The sequence below is a fragment of the Acinonyx jubatus genome, chromosome B2 (genome assembly GCF_027475565.1).
Source record: "Acinonyx jubatus isolate Ajub_Pintada_27869175 chromosome B2, VMU_Ajub_asm_v1.0, whole genome shotgun sequence".
NCBI lineage: Eukaryota > Metazoa > Chordata > Mammalia > Carnivora > Felidae > Acinonyx > Acinonyx jubatus.
In genome coordinates, this window is record NC_069385.1 from 145,438,777 (window position 1) to 145,456,255 (window position 17,479).

The window sequence follows — 17,479 nt, forward strand, 5'->3', positions numbered from 1 at the left end:
GGACTGGCTTATTCAGCAGCAAAGCTCCAGCACCTGGATGTTTTCTGCCGTCTGCTCGGTCGTCCTCCACATGTTGGCTTTTGTCCTCAGGCTTGTACCCCCTTGAGCCCCAGGTGGCCGCTGCAGCTCACACATCACGTCCTCCCACGTATAACCAGGCAGAAAAAATATACTCTGTCTGCAGCAAACCGTGCTCCCGAGCCCCTGGCAGATTTCCCTTCTGTCTCACCAGCATCATATCCTACACCATGCCTACCAGTCACAGGCGATACAATTATGGGGTTTGGCTTCTACAAATAAGTACTCACTCCTTGAAATCAGGTTTCTTCCCGCAAGAAAGCAAGGAAGCAGGGGAGGGGACCCGAGTGGCCCCTGTTCGCGTCTGCCGGGGTTTGTGCTTAGCAGCTGAACCCACCCACGCTCTGCTGGCCCCTGGCCCCTGGGGTCATCTCCAGTCAGACCCTAGCACCTGTTGCCTTTTTTCCGTGCATTCCCTTTGCCCTCAGATCACCTGCAATGCTCTCTCCGCCTGTAGGAAGCTGGGCTCTTCCCGGCCACCGCCTCTGACGCGCCCACCAGCGTCAACCCCGCACCAGGCTCTGCGGTCCTGGTGCATTCCTCACTTTTGTTGCCTCCTGCCCTTGCCACAGTTGTACACGTGATTTGCATTCCCGTAGCACGTGAGGGCCCTGCTCAGCCAGTCCTGTCCTTCCCGGGGCCCCTGTCGCGGTGCCTCGAGTGCGACGGTCATGTTTGCCGAGTGACGTTGACCGTAAATTGCCATTTCTCCCATTTGGTCTGCAGGTCTGTGCTTCCAGCATAGTCTCCCAAGATGGGGAACAGAACGGCCTCATGGGGAGAGTGGACGAAGGTGTGGATGAATTTTTCACCAAGAAGGTGACCAAGATGGATTCCAAGTGAGTTCAGAGTCCTGTCACTAATAATACTGTTGGACTCACCTGTAAGTTCTTAAGTTGCCACTCAACTTACTGTTCCAAGGTTTGTTTGTTTTATTTATATACATTACATGGGATTTACTCTTCGCTTGGTTTGCAAACTGTGATCTCCAGACCAGCAATCCTCACTGTCAACTGGGAACTTACTGAAAATGCAAATTCCGAAGCCACTACCCCAGACCCACTGAATCAGAAACTCTGGACGTGGGACCAGGCAGTCTGTACTTTATTAAGCCCCCAGGGCACACTGAGGCATGCTTCAGTTTGCGAACCATTGTGCTGTTCCAAAATAGAGCACAGAACATAGCAAGGTATCTGTTTAGGGCTTTATCACTGTCACGACCCCTTCATGGCAGGGTGGTGAACTTTGACAGCTGACATTACTTATTTCTAAAGTCTCCTTGTTCATCATTTGAGGTCCGTCGGGGGCCCCGTAGCATTGCTAAATGACACAGCCTCGGTAGCATCAGAATGACAACAGAAATAGCGAAGAGGCGTCAGGGGCAGCTTCCGAGATGTTTCTTCATTTTCTTATTCCTGAGTCGTGTTTCCTTAAAAGACAGTTCTTCTCTGAACTTTTATTAACAGTCATTTAACCCGGGACATTCTAGGCATTCAGCATCATTTGTAGCCAGTTATTTAATCCCCGACTGAAATGCAGATCTGTCCCCAGATAACGCTCTTAACACGCATTTGTGTCTGTGAAGTGTTCTCCACCTTGAGGTCTCAGATCCAGGAATGAATTGAAACCATCCTGATAAACCGAGGGTGGGCCAGCTGGGCACAGGTAGGGAAGAAGCTGGTCCCTTCTGTAGACGGATGTGCCTTATCTTGCTTCAGCAGGGTGGTGAGTTGGAAAGAAGTGAAGTTTTTAAATCCGTAACAGTATAATTTAACTGCATGTTCTAAGCTTCAGGGCCCAATTATTTGTCTTCTTTGACACTGGCCTTGAAGCCTGGCATGCTAGGAAGGGTGCCGTGCCCCCATTCTTCAAGAACCAGCTTAAATGTCACTCAGTCTTTGAAGCTGTCTCACAATGGCTCCTCTCCCACCCCCTAGATTAATTGTTCTTTCTCTCCTGCTGACCCAACGCTTTTTTTTTTTCTAGAATTTTTCTTTTAATGTTTATTTATTTTTGACAGAGACAGAGCATGAGTGGGGGAGGGGCAGAGAGAGAGGGAGACACAGAATCCGATTCAGGCTCCAGGCTCTGAGCTGTCAGCACAGAGCCCGACATGGGGCCTGAACCCACGAACTGTGAGATCATGACCTGACGCTCAACCGACTGAACCACCCAGGTTCCCCCGCCTTTTTTTTTTTTTTTTCTGTTAGAGCACACGTCACCCTTTGAGCGTTTCTTCGGCTTTAAATTTTTTTACAGTGTGAGGAATGGACAGATGTATTTTCAATGTAAAAGATTCAAGTGAGACCAACATGAACAGAGCCAACTGGAAAGTCCCTTTTCATGATGTGCTTTCCAGTCTTTTTTCCCCCTAGAATGCTGCTCTCTTCAGAAGCAACACCTGGGTCTTACTGTTCGTGATAACATCAGCGTCTGACAGTCTGTGGTCTGTAGTCTGCCTACAGTCACAGCTGGCTGAATGAATTTGGACCGTCTCGGCCTGTATCTCTGCAGACCGCAGACCCTCCTCCTAAAGTTCAGAAGTTGTTATGTCATCAGTGGAGAGGTTTATGCACGTTTGATCTGAACCATTTGTGTTACACCTGCTCCCGTGTGATTCCCTGTGTCTGTTGGATGCCTTCTGTAACAGGCTTTGAATGAAAGTTGGGGCAAATTTTACAAGGTGCACAATCCACTCTCTACAAAGATTCTGCTCTGGGAGTATGTTCCAGTATGCAAACAGAATTAGACATCAGTTTTCACCAAATAGTGATGGAATCTACTAGAAGTTTTCATTTATGTTTTTCGTTTCATTTCGTTTTATGTCTGTCAATTTGATACGTAAAGGGCTAGGCATAGGTAAATCTGTAAGCTGTATGAACAAAGTTTGGAAATCAGAGTTATAAATGCTCATAGTTTAAAATGCCAGATGTTGTACAAGGCTTTTTACCAAAAGACACACACACACACACACACACACACAACTCCATTGTTTCTTTCCCCACTCCTTATTCCTGTGTCTCCTCCTTCTTTCTTTCACTCCCTCATTTTGGTGCCTGACCGCCTCTGCGTTCCTCCTGAGAAGGGGGGCTTGGGAGGGGAGTTTCTGAGACTCCTCAAAGTCCTCCATGTTGGTGAACACTGTGACTCTGTATAGAATTCTAGATTGGATTCCATTTTACCTTAGAATCTTGACACCCTGGTCCCATTGCCTCCTGGCTTCTAGTGTTGCTCCAAGAATCTGCCTTTCCGGGGAGCAAGAAAACCCTGTCCCCTTCAGGCTCCTTCTAGATCGACTAAGAATCAAATTGACATGAGAAAGATTGACAGGAGAGAGTCCAGTATGTACAGGGAATCCGCACAGACACGAAATTCTGAAGACAGGCAATGTGAGGCACGTATGTCATTCTGAACTAAGAAGGAGCAGGGGTCTGGGACTTCAAAGGGAAGGAACGCAGTTCTCAGGAAGAGTAAATGTTTGGTAAACAAATGTCTGCTGGGCCACTCAGTGGCCTTCCCTCCCCATCAACCACCTCTCATTCATAGTGGTGTAGTTGTCCGTGGTGACAGCTCTTTCCGGGAGCAGGTCCCCTATCTAACTTCTTCTAGGCAGTTGAGGGGGAACCCAAAGTGCTTTTCCTGAATCTGTTGGGTTTTAATGGCTTTTTAACTCAAAATAATCTTCATGCCAAGGTGGCCCATCTCGAGGCAGCCTGCCTCCTCCAGATCCAGTGTCATCATGAGCCCTGATTCTGTGTGACTTATTTTTCTTTTTACTCTTTTGTGGAAGCATTTGGGATTTTTTCTTTGTTCCCAGAAATTTATGATGTTTGGCTCTGGGTAGGGTTTTTTTGTTTTGTTTTAACGCATTTGCTAGGCACCGATGAGCCATTTTAATCTGGAAATTCATGTCCTTTGGTTCTGGAATTTTTCTTGACTTTTTTTTTTTTTTCATGATGTCTTCCTTTTTTCTCTGTATCCTTTTTCTTAAAACATCCATGATTCAAATTATGCATTTCTTCTATTAATCCACTAGTTTTTTTGTGTTCCCTCTTCTCTCTCATTTTCTCATTCTTTCTATTCCCTGCCCCCCCCCCTTTCCTCACTGTCTGAAAAATTTCCTCAGCTGTATCTTCCAGTCTTGAGTTTTATACCTCTGCTGTCACATTTTTCTGTTATGCTTGTTTGGTGAGCACAGCAATTTTTTTTCTCTTTCATTTGAAATGAGATAGGGCACTAGTGAGCTTGGAGGTTGGTGAGTGTGTTAGAGGCAGTTAGGGTCTAAGAGGACGCCTGGAGGGCGGCTGTCCCTGAGAAGCCCCCTCACACAGGAGGGGCCCAAGATGGCAGCCGGCATGACAGGAAGCGCTTACCAAATAAGGAAGAAAAGGCACAAAACCCTGCTTCCCCTTGCAATTAATGAATATTCTACTCTCTTGTTATCAACTGCAGTTAAAAGATAGAGTCCCAAACCCCAGTGCACACCTCTGTCACTTGAGCTCACCTACTCTCACATTTTGAGAGCGTACTTGCTTTGTTTTGTTTTTTTAAAGATTTTATTTTTAAGTAATCTCTACACCCAATGTGGGGCTCGAACTCACAACCCCGAGATCAAGAGTTGCATACTCCACTGACAGCCAGCCGGGCGCCCCTCGAGAGTGTACTTTGGCTCCAATAAACTTTCCTGCTTGTGTCACTCATCCGCTGTGTTGTGTCTGCCCTTGAATTCTTTCTCATGAGGAGAGCAGGAGCATTCGGTGACATCTTTGGGACAGGCTGGGTCAAGGGTCCAGGGTCTCCCCAGTTCATTTGGCAACAAGTAGAGCCTGTCTACTGGGGGACTTCAATGTAGAGTACTCGTCTTGGGCCATTTTGCTGGACGGGAGTCTCCCTGACTATCAGAATCTTCAGGTCTTTTCTCTTGGGCTTGTTAGGAAATTTGATCTTCTGTCTGGAGGCTATGAACCTGGCCACCCCATTCTAGGATCCAGAATGAGAGAAAGGAGCTGAGAGTATCACTGTCCCAATATGCAGGCTTTCCTGGGATTGTATGGGAGGAAAAATAATTTTCTCTATACCCTTCTAGGTTCTTGGCTAAGATAGGCCTAGCTAGGCTGAGACCTGTAATACAAGACAGATGAACAGAAGAAAAACAAAACGGAAGTTCAAGAACATGGGGCACCTGTGTGGTTCAGTCATTTGAGCACTTGACTCTTGATTTCAGCTCAGGTCACGATCCCAGGGTCATGGGATCGAGATTGAGCCCTGTGTCGGACTCCCTGCCTAGCTTGGGATTCTCTTTCTCTCTCTGTGTCCCTCTCCCCCACCCCTAAAAAAAGAAAGAATTTCAAAAACGTGTATACCTCCTACCCACATGGGAGAGACCCAGAAAAACTGAGTAGCTCTCCAGAATGGCCCAAGCCGCCATGTTAAATACCATTTTCAGTTAAAGACCAAAGAGAAAACGTTGGGATGGGGGCTGGGGAACGGGTTTTGGAGCTCAGCAGGAAGAGGCCTGTGAACAGGGTGAGGTTGTTGTATACACTGAAGTCCATACCTTCTCCACTGGGAAGTTTCTAGAGATGTGGCTCTCCCCCTCTGCCTGCTCCCGAGAGGAGACACCCTGACAAAGGAGATTTCTCCCATAAGTATAAATGCTTCTTCTGAAAGGGCAACTTCTGCTCAGTTTTCAGAGCCTCTGCAGCATCTGCTATTTCTTAATCCGCCTGAAGTGATCCATGTGCCAGAGATGCAGGTCTTGGGTGCCACGGTCCGCCACCCTCTACCTGAGCCTCGTGTTCTCACGACAGCACGCGTTCTTCGGCCGTCCTGCTGTCCGTCCCTCACCCTCCCCGGTGGGGAAACTGGGGCGCCAAGGGGCCCTTCTGGTCTCTGGTGTGGAGGGAGGGTCTGAGGGTTTGGCGAGTGGGCTTCTGTGTCTCTCCCTCTCTGGGGCCTCCCCTTCCTTCTGTTCCCAGAGGTGCTTGGAGCCCTGCGCAAACCCCTCCACCTCTCGTCACCCCTCTCGTTGCTCCAGAGGTCAGCTGCCCCAAGTCTCTTACGTCCCTTGTCACTCATAACTCTCTTGGCTTCCAAAGTTTGTTGGTTTTGCCTTTCCTCCCCTCTGGGGCTTTTGCCTTTTTTTTTTTTCTTTTTCTTTTCTTTAAACCTTTGGCTGTGATCGCTGGAGACTCAGAGGAGCTAAAGGGGATTGGGTCTGCCAGCTGTAAGCGAAAGGCGGCAGTGAGACCTCCCCCTTGGCCCATCTCACTCACTCTTTTCCCATCCAGTCCCACGGTGCTGAATGTTCTCTTGGTTACAACTCTCTCCCAGAGCTCACAGTCTCTGTTACCTCTTTCGGTGGTATTCCATTGAAGCAAGGACCCGCATCTTTGGGTGGAGCACTGAGGGTGGGATCTCAGGTGTTATCTAGTGGTTGTGCAAGGATTTCAGGTGCTTCTGGGGGGAATCTTGCCCTTTCTGGCACCAAGTTAAATAAGGCTGTTGCCCACCTCAGTCTTTGAGGAGCCAGCTTCTGAAAGTTCTTACAAGTAGAATAAATAGGCAAGTGAGCAGAGCATTTAAATACAGAAACACCTAGGGGCGCCTGGGTGGCTCAGCCCATTGAGCATCGACTTTGGCTCAGGTCATGATCTCACGGTTCATGAGTTCAAGCCCTGCATCGGGCTCTGTGCTGACAGCTCAGAGCCTGGAACCTGTTTCAGATTGTGTCTCCCTCTCTCTCTGCCCTTCCCCTGCTCGTGCTGGAACACCTCATCCTGCTAATAGTCCCACCATCTACACCTTCTTCTTTGGTGGAACCTCAGTCCCCTCCCCTGTGACCCAAGATGACAACATTCCACACTTCTGTTTACCAAGTGCAGTGACTCAAATGAAAATTTTGAAATGCTACATGATGGTCGCCCTATAAGCCGCAAGCTCCATATTTGTGTCTTGACGGATTCTTGCTAGAACTGTAATTACATCAGAACCCACAGGATTTGTTCTTTTGAATCGCAGGCGATCAGCAAGAGGCTCCGAGTCCCATGAGCTTGGTGAAGGAGGAGACGAAAAGAAAAAGCGAGATTCTCGGAAAAGCGGCTTTCTCAATTTAATCAAATCCCGGTCCAAAACGGAGCGGCCCCCGACGGTCCTGATGACAGACGAGCCCTCGTCGCCCAAAGGGGCCATCCGGAGTCCGGCCTCAGACACACCCAGGAAGGACACGAAGCCAGCGGAGCACAATGGCAGTTCTGAGCGGCTGGAGGAGATGAAAACACCCGACCCCGTCGAGGAAAGTCCAGGGGAAGACGTGGGGAAGGCGGACCGGAGTGACAGCAAGGGCAGCCCACAGGCCGGGCGGAGGTACGGGGTGCAGGTGATGGGCAGCGGTCTGCTGGCGGAGATGAAGGCCAAACAGGAGAGGAGAGCCGCCTGGGCGCAGAAGGTGAGGGCGCGTTCCTTCCGCGGGGGCGTCTCCGGGGTGGTGCCCCACTCGGCGTTTATGGGCAAGCGGGGTGCAGAACCAGCCTGTCCGGTTGCATACAGATCCCAGAACAAAAGGCTTTTTCCAAAAGAGCACAGGGCGCCGAGGTATGGCCGTGCTCCCCTCGGGGACAGGGGCCGTCTCTCCTGAGGCCACAGTGCTTGGAGGGAAGTCCTTGGCCGAGAGTCTGTGGCCTTTCCTCCCCCTGCCGAGATGCTTCCTGTGCAAGTCAGAAGCATGGACCCCTGTTCTGGGAAAATGCTCAAATCTGGGGAGAAGACGGAGTCTGTTGAGTCCAGACAGAGACCCCAGGGTGACCAGAGTAGAACTGACAGAAGCAGATAAAAAGACTGAAACCGGGGGTGGTGCCTGACTGGCTCAGTCGGCCAAACGTGCAACTCGTGATCTCAGGGTTGTGAGTTCAAGCCCCATGTCAGGTGTAGAGACTACTTAAAAATAAAAAAAGCATCTAGGGCACTTGGGTGGCTGTCAGTTAAGTGTTCAACTTCAGTCTAGGTCATGATCTCACCGGTCCTGAGTTTGAGACCCATGTCAGGCTCTGTGCTGACGGCTCAGAGCCCAGAGCCTGCTTTGGATTTTGTGTCTCCCTCTCTCTCTGCCCCTCCCCAACCCACACTGTGTTTCTTTCTCTCAAAAATAAATACGAAAAAAAAAAAAAAGTTTTAAATACTGAAACCAGATTCTAATTATATAAAGGTAGATCTGCTTTTCAGTTTTTTTCATCATTCGTTCCCTTTTCCAAGCCTAAAATTCCCCGCTGTACTCCAGATTTGCAAGCCAGAAGAAAAGAAAGGCAAGGTATTCTGTTAGTTTTGGTTGGGTACTTGACCATTGAGATATGTTGTCGTTTGCTCTGGAGAAAAACTTGATCGTTTAAAAATGGCCAGGACCCCCCAAACTCTGGCTCAGAGCATCATCTACTCTTCGAACATCTTTTACAATATACATTGTGGGTTTTTTTCTTCCCCTCTTCTCTCTCTTTTCTCCTGCAGCTACTGGAAAGATTGCAGGTTTATTGTGGTCACGGAGACGCACATGCCCACGTGAACCCGGGTTCTGGGTTTTGTGCATTATCCCGAGCTCTTTCTTTGAGGTAACTGGTTTTCCCCAAGAAAGGAAAATCACACATCCGTTTTACTTGAAGTGTCAGAATGAAACAGTTCGCCCCAACGAACCACTGAGTTTCAGAAAGTTCCTCCAACGGTATTATATACCAGAGTGCGGAGGCTGTTTTATATCACTTAACTGATTTTTTGTTTTCATTAAATCCTGCATCGCACGGGATCTTACACCTGTTCACCATAGCCGTCCACCGGCACTGTGGTTATCCCGCGGTTTCCTAGTGATGGATCTCTCCCACCTCGCTCACTGCCCCTTACGGAAGGTGGAGAGGGCTGCAGAGGGGACCATGTAACTGCATTCTGCTAATTCAGCAAGGCAGGCACTAGTCAGAATTCTGTGACCGCATCTTTGGCAAGTCAGACGCCCAAGGAAATGTTTAAATTGCCATCTGTTTCATAGAATTTCCTTACAACGATGAACATGCTGTTTTCACTAACGAGCTGTTTATTTTATCACTGTTTTTCATTGATGAACAGCTGCTTTTTGGTAGAAAGATGGGGAGATGCTAGAGGGTTTTTTCCATGTGCTTCGGATTTGATGCATAAATTGACTCAGAGCGACAAAATCCCTATGGTTTTAGAAGTCTTAGTTGTTGGAGGCTTATAGTAATGACCTCGTAGCGCCATCTAGTGTCTTTTTAAACACCACCAATAATAAAAATCCTTCATACAGTGGACCCCAGAGATATCGAGGGTTCGGTTCCGGACCGACACGATGAAGCGAATATCGCAGTAAAGCGAGTCAAGTGAGGTTTTGGGTTTCCCAGTACATAGAAGGTTATGTTTACGCGATACTGTAGGCTATGTGGCGTGTACCAGCGTTATGTCTAAAATCACAATGGACACGTCTTCATTTTAAAATAGTCTATTGATAAAACATGCCAACCGTCATCCGAGCTTGCTGGTGCGGGGTCTTGCCTCCATGCTGAGGGCTGCTGTCGGATCAGGGTGGCGATTTCTTAAAATAGGACAACAGTCAGGTTTGCCACATCGATGGACTCTCCCTTTCACAAATGATCTGTCTGTAGCAGGTGATGATGCTGTTTGATAGCGTCTTACCCGCAGTACAACTGCTTTCAAATTGAAGTCAGCCCTCTCAAACCCGGCCGCTGCTTTAGCGACCAAGTCGATGTCCTATTCTAAACCCGTTGTTGTCACTTGAATAGTCCTGACCGCACATTCACTGGGAGTAGATCCCAGCTCAGCAAACCACTTCCTTTGCTCATCCGTCAGAAGCAACAACTGTGTCCGTTTGATCATGAGACGGCAGCCGTTCAGTCCCGTCTTCCGGCGCCACCTCTAACTCCACAGCTCTCTAGCTCTTTCCACCACACCCGCACTGACCTCCCCCGCTGGGGTTATGATGGGCCCTCAGAGTCGTCCCTGAGGGTTGGAATCCACTGCTTCCAGAGTCCCGTTCGTGTTGATGTTTCGACCTCTTCCCGTGAATCTGGTGTGAAAGTTGAAATCACACCTTGATCCGTGGGCTACAGAGAATGGGTGTTGTGTCGGCATGAAAACAGCGTCTCCACCGGGGCTCTTGGGTGACCAGGCTCATTGTCAATGAGCAGTGCCGTTTGGAAAGCAATCTTTCTTTCCTGAGCAGAAGGTCTCAACAGGGGACCTAAAGTGTTCAGGAAACCACGTCGTAAACAGATGCACCGTTATCCCGTCTCTGTTGTTCCTTTCTAGAGCACAGGCAGAGTAGGGCCAGCCTCAATCTTACAGCCTTAGGATTTTTGGAATGGTCACATTGGCGTCAACTTCAAGTCAGCAGCTGCACTGGCCCCTGACGAGAGTCAGCCTGTCCTTTGAAGCTTTGAAGCCGGACATGGACGTCTCCTCTCCAGCCACAGAAGTCCCGCATGGCAGCATCTTCCAGAAGAAGGCTGTTGGTCTACACCGATCATCTGTTTTCTGGTGTAACCGCCTTCACTAACTCTCTTAGCTGGATCTTCTGGAGAACTCGCTGCAGCTCCCACATCGGCACGTGCTGCTTCATTCTGCACTTTTCTGTTGTGGAGACGGCTCCTTCGACCTCGTGATCCGACTGTGATTGGCTTCAGACTTTGCTTCTGCAGCTGCCTCATCCCTCTCAGCCTTTATAGAACTGAAGAGAGTCAGGGGCTTGCCCTGGATTAGGCTTTGGCTTAAGGGAATGTTGGGGCTGGTTTGATCTTCTATGCTGACCACTCAAACCCTCTCCTTATCAGCAATAAGGCTGTTTGACTTACCATTCGTGTGTTCATTGGAGTTAACGTTTTTTTTTTTTCAAGTTTATTTATTTATTTTGAGAAAGCAGGGGAAGGGGCAGAGAGAGAATCCCAAGCAGACTCTCTGCTGTTAGCACCGAACCCAATGCAGGGCTCAAACCCACGAACCATTGAGATCATGACCTGAGCCGAAACCAAGAGTCCGACGCTTAACTCCCTGAGCTCCCAGGCACCCCTGGGGTTACAGTTTTCACTTCTTTGCATTCACAACTTGGCAGCTGTTTGGCACAAGAGGCCTAGCTTTCGGCCTGCCCTGGCTCTCAACATGCCTTTCTCGCTGAGCTTAATCACGTCTAGCTTTCGATTTAAAGTGAGATGCCCCGCTCTTCCTCCCCTTGAACACTTAGAGGCCGTCGTAGGACTATCGAGTGGCCTGATTTCAATATCATTGTGTCTCGGGGACTAAGGAGACCTGAGGAATGGGGGAGAGACAGGGGGACGGCCGGTTGGTGGAATGGTCAGAACACGTACGTTTATCAGTTAAGTTCACTGCCTTACGTGGATGCAGCTCATGGCACCGCAGACAGTTACAAGAGCGGTATCACTGAGCATACGTCGCCATGGCAAATATAACAATAACGGAAGAGTTTGACATAGCGTAAAAAAAGAAAAATGCGGCACAGGGACACGAAGTGAGCAAGCGCTGTTGGAACAGCGGTGCCGATAGACTTGTACCGTGCGGTGATACCGCAAACCTTAAATCTGTAAAAACCGGAACAGTATCTGCAAAGTGCAATAAGATGAGGTCTGGCTATACTTACAGTTCAAACCAGTCAGGGGTGTTCTATCAGAATAATAATAAAAAAGTGTTTCAAAAATTAGTGTAAGAAGATTCTCCCCTAAAATTCTATGACTGTATGCTTGAGGAAGTCAGCAGCATAAACGCCAGTGGTCAATAGACGGTTGATAAAAAAAAAAAAAAGTACGGTGTCCTCACTCTTCTCTTGAATAAGTTTCTTGACACTGTTCACATTTAATGCACGTATTTAAAGAAAAAGAACATGAAAATGAGGACAGCGCACTTCCCATTCATTAGCAAAGCAGAGTACCAAGTAGCGTCTGCTTAGAGGCCACGCGCTTTCTCCTGGGGCCGCCTGGTCAGCTGTCTGCTCTGTATTTCCTCCTTGTTCCATGCAGTAATTTTTGACATGTGTTGACTACCTGGGAAAGCCGGGAAGGAAACCGTAAGAGCCACCCCTAGGATTATATTTTATCTTTTTCATTTTTTTAATGTTTACTTTTGAGAGAGAGAGAGAGAAGAGAGACAGAAAGAGCATGAGCAGGGGAGGGGCAGAGAGAGGGAGACACAGAATCCGAAGCAGGCTCCAGGCTCCGAGCTGTCAGCACAAAGCCCAACACAGGTTTGAACTCACGAACCACGAGATTGTGACCCGAGTTGAAATGGGACGCTTAACCGACTGAGCCACCCCGGCGCACCCCCTAGAATTATATTTTAACTGCAGGTACGCGGGGCGCTGGGCACTCATGGCCTGAGAGGCGGTGTCTCCTTCAATGTGTCCTCTGTCCTGGCCACTTTAAATAGCCCACCTTCTTATTTTTGAGCCCAGACAGACGTGCCTTCCAGAGGCTATAAGATGCGAGGAGAGGCGCTCGGCTTTTGGGACTGGTTAAGCCCCGCCTCCTGACCACTCCGTTCAAAGGCTCGGGCGCCCTTGCTGGTCCAGGCGGGGGACTTCTCGGCTAGTCTTCACCTTGCAGACGCGTCCAGGGCTCTCCTGCAGCCCTGGCACGGGGCTTCCTGTGCTCAGGATCACTTTTCCGTAGAGGTGCCAAACCGTGTGCTCGTTCTAGCCATGGGACTTGTGTGCACGCTGCTTCTCCGAGACCAGCCTCTGCTAGGGGAACATCCGTGGTCTTGCTGAGAAAGTCCTCAGCACCAGTTGCCTCCCTGGGAGCCACGCTCCTGGCGAGTGTATGCCTGCGGCCAAGCGGTCAGTGAGTCAGGGCTCACCCGTGTGTCAAATAATCCCTCCCATGTCATCAAAAATACCGGAAAGCAAGGAACTTCCGGCAGACACCTGCTCTCCAGGCTTGTCGGGCACGTGAGTGGAGCAGGAAGGGGCAGGCCAAGGTCAGGCTGCCCTGGGAATCCTCAGCTCCCTACCCTGCCCTCTCCCCCTTCCACCCGCCCACCTTATTTGTGTTTTTAGACAGGAGATGCAGATTATCGTTGTCAGTAGGATTCTTGGTAGCAAACACTAGCCTTTTCTTTACATGGGACTTTTTGTGTCTAAATGCCTCGGTCTCAGGGGGACTTTCTGCACCACACGAGGCTGATTCCCAGCCTCACAAGTCACAGCTCCGGCTGAGACAACCTTCCCCACCTTTGCCGTCACAAACCCCTTTGCCTGAAGGTCTTGGGTTTTTTAAATTAATTCCGGCCTGTCCCTCCGCTGCCTCCTGAAACGTCGGTCTGTGTCCCTGTGGTTCTGGCTCCGTGACAAGGAAGACCCTGCCCGTGTTGGGCCCCTTTTCACCTGTTTTGTACGTCAGAGTGAAAAGGTTTCCACTGCTTTTAACACTTGATTGTGGGAACCCAGCTTGAAGAGGGTCCTGTCACCTTACAGAGTGTCCATGCCCCATTGCTGGGAGCATCGGGCTGCAGAGAACACGTAGGTCTTCCACAAAAAACCCTCAGGAAACAGGAGACATCAGCAAGCCCACTGGCTTCCCCGGAACCCACGCACCTGTCACCCGTGGGAACTGGCCACACTTGGGACCCCGGAGGCCTGACTGCAAACCCAGAACACAACTTACTCCTCAGAACTGTGTCCCAGGAGGAAGCCCTCAGGGTGACAGGCTGGACACGGTCGGTGTGACAGTGGTAAAGGGGCCGCTATTTGTTGTCGTTTATTATCTGCTTTGTTCTTTTTCTTACATTTTAAACAAAAATGCACTTTTGGGGGGCCATGTGCTTGACTTTTCTAGAAGCTTGGGAATGATGCAGCGTCTCAGGATTCTTCCGGCCTGGGCAGCACAGAGCGGTTGGATGCAGGTGGGGCAGGTGAGTCCGGCGATTGCCGTCACCCCGTCAGGAAAGGCGCTCAGCTTCCGGTTCCAGGAGCCTCACGTCATTCGCAGGAGAAAAACAAAAACGGGGCGTGAGAATAGGTTTCTGCGTCACAGTTCTCAGCTGGCACCGAAAGACATTTCCTCACCTGCCGCAGGTCAGCCCGGGGCATGTCCCCATCCCTGCAGCCACACGCCTGGACAGTGCACCTTTTCCTGTTTCCCAAAGGGAGGAGATTTCTTTGAGAGGAACTCCCCAGCTGTGGGCGTTGGAGGGGCGGGGGAGGAGGGGACAGGGCTGACGTTAGAAAGAAGCCATACACGGTAGGTGGAAGGTGGCCCATTTGTTTGACACGAGGGAGTGTTCTTTCCTTTCTGCACCGATATCCTTGGCAGGTGTAGCAAAATCATACGGCACCTCTGGTGGAAACGGAGAGTAACTTACAAATTGTGTGTCAGAAACCTCACTTTGCTGTTTGAGATTCCTGGGTTGAGCCCCAGAATCTTTATGCCGTGAGAGCTGGAATGTAGCTCGTTATTTAACCAGCTTGTTTCCGCCTATGGTCTAGACGCTTCAGGCAGCAACAGGACAGGGGTGCGAGATGAGGTGACATCGTCACGGTTCTCGCTAAATGCAAGGTGATGGATGTCGCGCAGCCCTCGTCACTGAGGGCTTGCAGCCAGACCCCTACCTGCTGATGCTTGTCCGGAACCGAGGCACCTACAGGCGGTCATACCTGTACCTTCCTCGTGCCAGACCTGAGAAAGATCTAGCGCACTGAGCACCGCGTCCCCTCTGGACGTTAGTAGGGACATGGACACGCTTGAACTTAGGCTTGCATCTGGGGGGTGGTCAGGAGTGATGGGAAGGGTACCACCAAGTACGCTGCTTTCCCGCAAACGTTGTCGTCTTCCGCCAGCGTGAGTGGACTCGAAGAGCATGTAGAACAACATGTTCTGTTCTGAAATACCTGCGAGGAGACATGAGCAGAAGTGGGCGTGGCAGTCGAGAGCAGGACCCCTCCTCGCTCCCAGTGATCAGTTTCTGCCGCCTCTGATTTTGCTCGTAAAGCGTGCTCTCTGTACCTGTTTTTATTTTAGTGCCTAAGCCACACCCAGGTGTTCCAGAGAACCGCTTCGGTCTGGGAACACCAGAAAAGAACGCCAAAGCGGAGCCCAAAGTGGACGTGGGTTCCAGGCCCCGGAGCTCGTCCAACACGCCCGCCAGCCCGAAGCCCCTGCCGCAGGCCCCCAAACCCAGCCTGGCGGCACGCCCCACCGTCCCACAGAAACCAAGAGCCGCCTCGCGGCCTGGTAAGGGTCTTACTGGGCAGCGAGTGGCCCCGTGCCCGGCTGGCCTCCGGAGGGTGCTGGATCGGGACTCACAGGTGGTTCCCGGGGCTACTGGCGAGCGCGGGCGCAGGGGGTCCGCGGGAGGGGCTTCGAAAGGGGCAAAGGCTGAAGAGTTTCTGAGACTGTCCCTGCATACGGGTGGCAGGTGGGAGGGCCACGGGAGGAAACAGTCTTGTGTTGACCCCGTCGCTTGATTGAGCTTTCTGAGATGCGTCTCCAGGGTCTACACAAATAAGGAAGCGTAAGTTCCTCTCCTTTCGCCCCAGATTCTGTGAAATATTGAGGGTTTAGAACAGGGCTTGGCAAACCAGGGGCCTGTTTTTGTAAATACAGTGTCACCAGCACACAGCTGTGCCGTTTGTATTAGCTTTTGCGCTAAGACGGCAGAGTTGAGTAGTCGTGACAGAGGCCGTTGGCCTGCAGACCCTGAACACTTAGGTTTGGCCCTTTACAGAAAAAGCTTGCTGGCTCTCGGTTTAGAAAACCTAAGGATAGAAGAAGCTTAAAAATCTTAGAAATGGATGGGCCTCTGCCTTATTCTCTCCTGCATTAGTTCTTCCCTGTACGGTTTTTTTTTTCTTTGTTTTTCTCCAACAGTCTATTTAAAAAAATTTTTAAACATTTGCAAAAATAGAGTGGATAATATATTGAACCCCATATCGCATCTTCACTTTTTTCCCCCGTAATGATAAGCAAATAAGGTAGAGATATACAGTCAGATTATGCCCATCATCATCACGGCTAATGTTTTTGTAAAAAATGTTTATTTTTTATTTTGAGAGAGAGAGAATCCCAAGCAGGCTCTGCACTGTCAGCACAGAGCCCGATGGAGGGCTCGAACTCGCGAACCGTGAGATCATGACCTGAGCTGAAATCAAGAGTCAGCCGCTTCACCGGCCGAGCCGCCCAGGCGCCTCATCTCTGCTAATCTTAACTCTGTGCCAGGCCGTGTGCTAAGTGCTTTATGTGGATAAACTCCTAATGTCCTCACCACAGCTCCGTTCCACAGATGTGGAGTGTGGGGCCCAGGGACACTCAAGTTTGTCATGCCACACAGCTGGTGAGCGGTAGCCGGACCCTAGGACCCCCAGCTGTAGGGGTGACCACTCCCACGGGCGTGCACACTAGAAAGTAAGACGCACGCCTCATCGTAGTCCTTCGCCAACACGCAGAGGATTGGGTAGAATGAGAAAAGATAAGGTCGCAGGCGTCCAAACTCATTCCGCTTGTGGGTCTTTCCCGTTTTCCCTCAAACATGCCTCTCATTCACCAAGCGGCCAGCTGGTTAATGCCCTCCGGTCTTCACAGCCCATTGGTCCCTCAAGAAACCCGGTGCACAGTCTCCAAAGAGCAGCCGCAGAGAGACACCCTGCAGTCACCCCCCAGCAGCCGACCCTTGAAGCAGATCACTTAGGACTGCCTGATTCTGCTCAAACCTCTTTGCAGACCAAAGTTATGATAGGGAACAAAAAATTTCTTGGTGCAACACAAAATACCTTCATGGTAGAGTGGGGAGAGAGAAGGCATAAAATAATAATAAAACATCAGCAGAGTGTATCCCTCGTCTGCGGTAAGGAAACCGTTCTAAAACGAACCTGATCTCGTTTGTACTTTAGCTCCCCAGCGGCCGATTCCAAATGCAAAACCAGCCGGATTCCCAATACTCTGTTGCAAGGAGCTTCTGTTTTCAATTTGTTAAATGTGTCCGTTCATTTCTTAGCACTTAGTCTGTCGAGAATTATGTTAGCACACTCGTTTGTTTTCGTAGCGCTTGAGAATTCAGGCATTTTCAAATACGCCACCTCCTTTCCCTTCCTCGGCTCTGAGAGACCGCCCCAAGCAGGGAGAGGTCTTCCGCGGTGTTAGGTGACAGCCTGTGTGTATAGTGACGCAGGGAGGGGAGTTGAATTGGAAGGCGAAGGCTGAAGAGAACCCTCTGTACACACACGCACACGCGCGTGCACGCACACCTACACACACCAAGCTCAAATAACCTTGCAGGCAATAGGGCGGAGAAAAGGGCGCAGTTCAGTAAATCCTTTCAGAGAGAGTGAAGTAGCCTTTAGAATTAAGAGACTAGAGTTCTAACCCTAGAAGTTTTGTCATTTTCCCTCAGC

At 50.1% G+C, this 17,479-nt stretch overlaps 1 protein-coding gene across 7 annotated transcripts in view; it reads left to right on the forward strand.

The window, feature by feature from the left end:
* The window catches only part of CARMIL1 (capping protein regulator and myosin 1 linker 1), a 308,332-nt gene that overhangs the window by 280,001 nt on the left and 10,852 nt on the right, over positions 1–17,479 (forward strand). For all 7 annotated transcript variants that reach the window (XM_053223218.1, XM_053223219.1, XM_053223222.1 and 4 more), the window contains 4 exons: positions 805–917; positions 7,099–7,525; positions 13,929–14,004; positions 15,111–15,323. In XM_053223218.1, the coding sequence (XP_053079193.1) occupies positions 805–917; positions 7,099–7,525; positions 13,929–14,004; positions 15,111–15,323 (829 nt within the window). The remainder of the gene's footprint in view (positions 1–804; positions 918–7,098; positions 7,526–13,928; positions 14,005–15,110; positions 15,324–17,479) is intronic.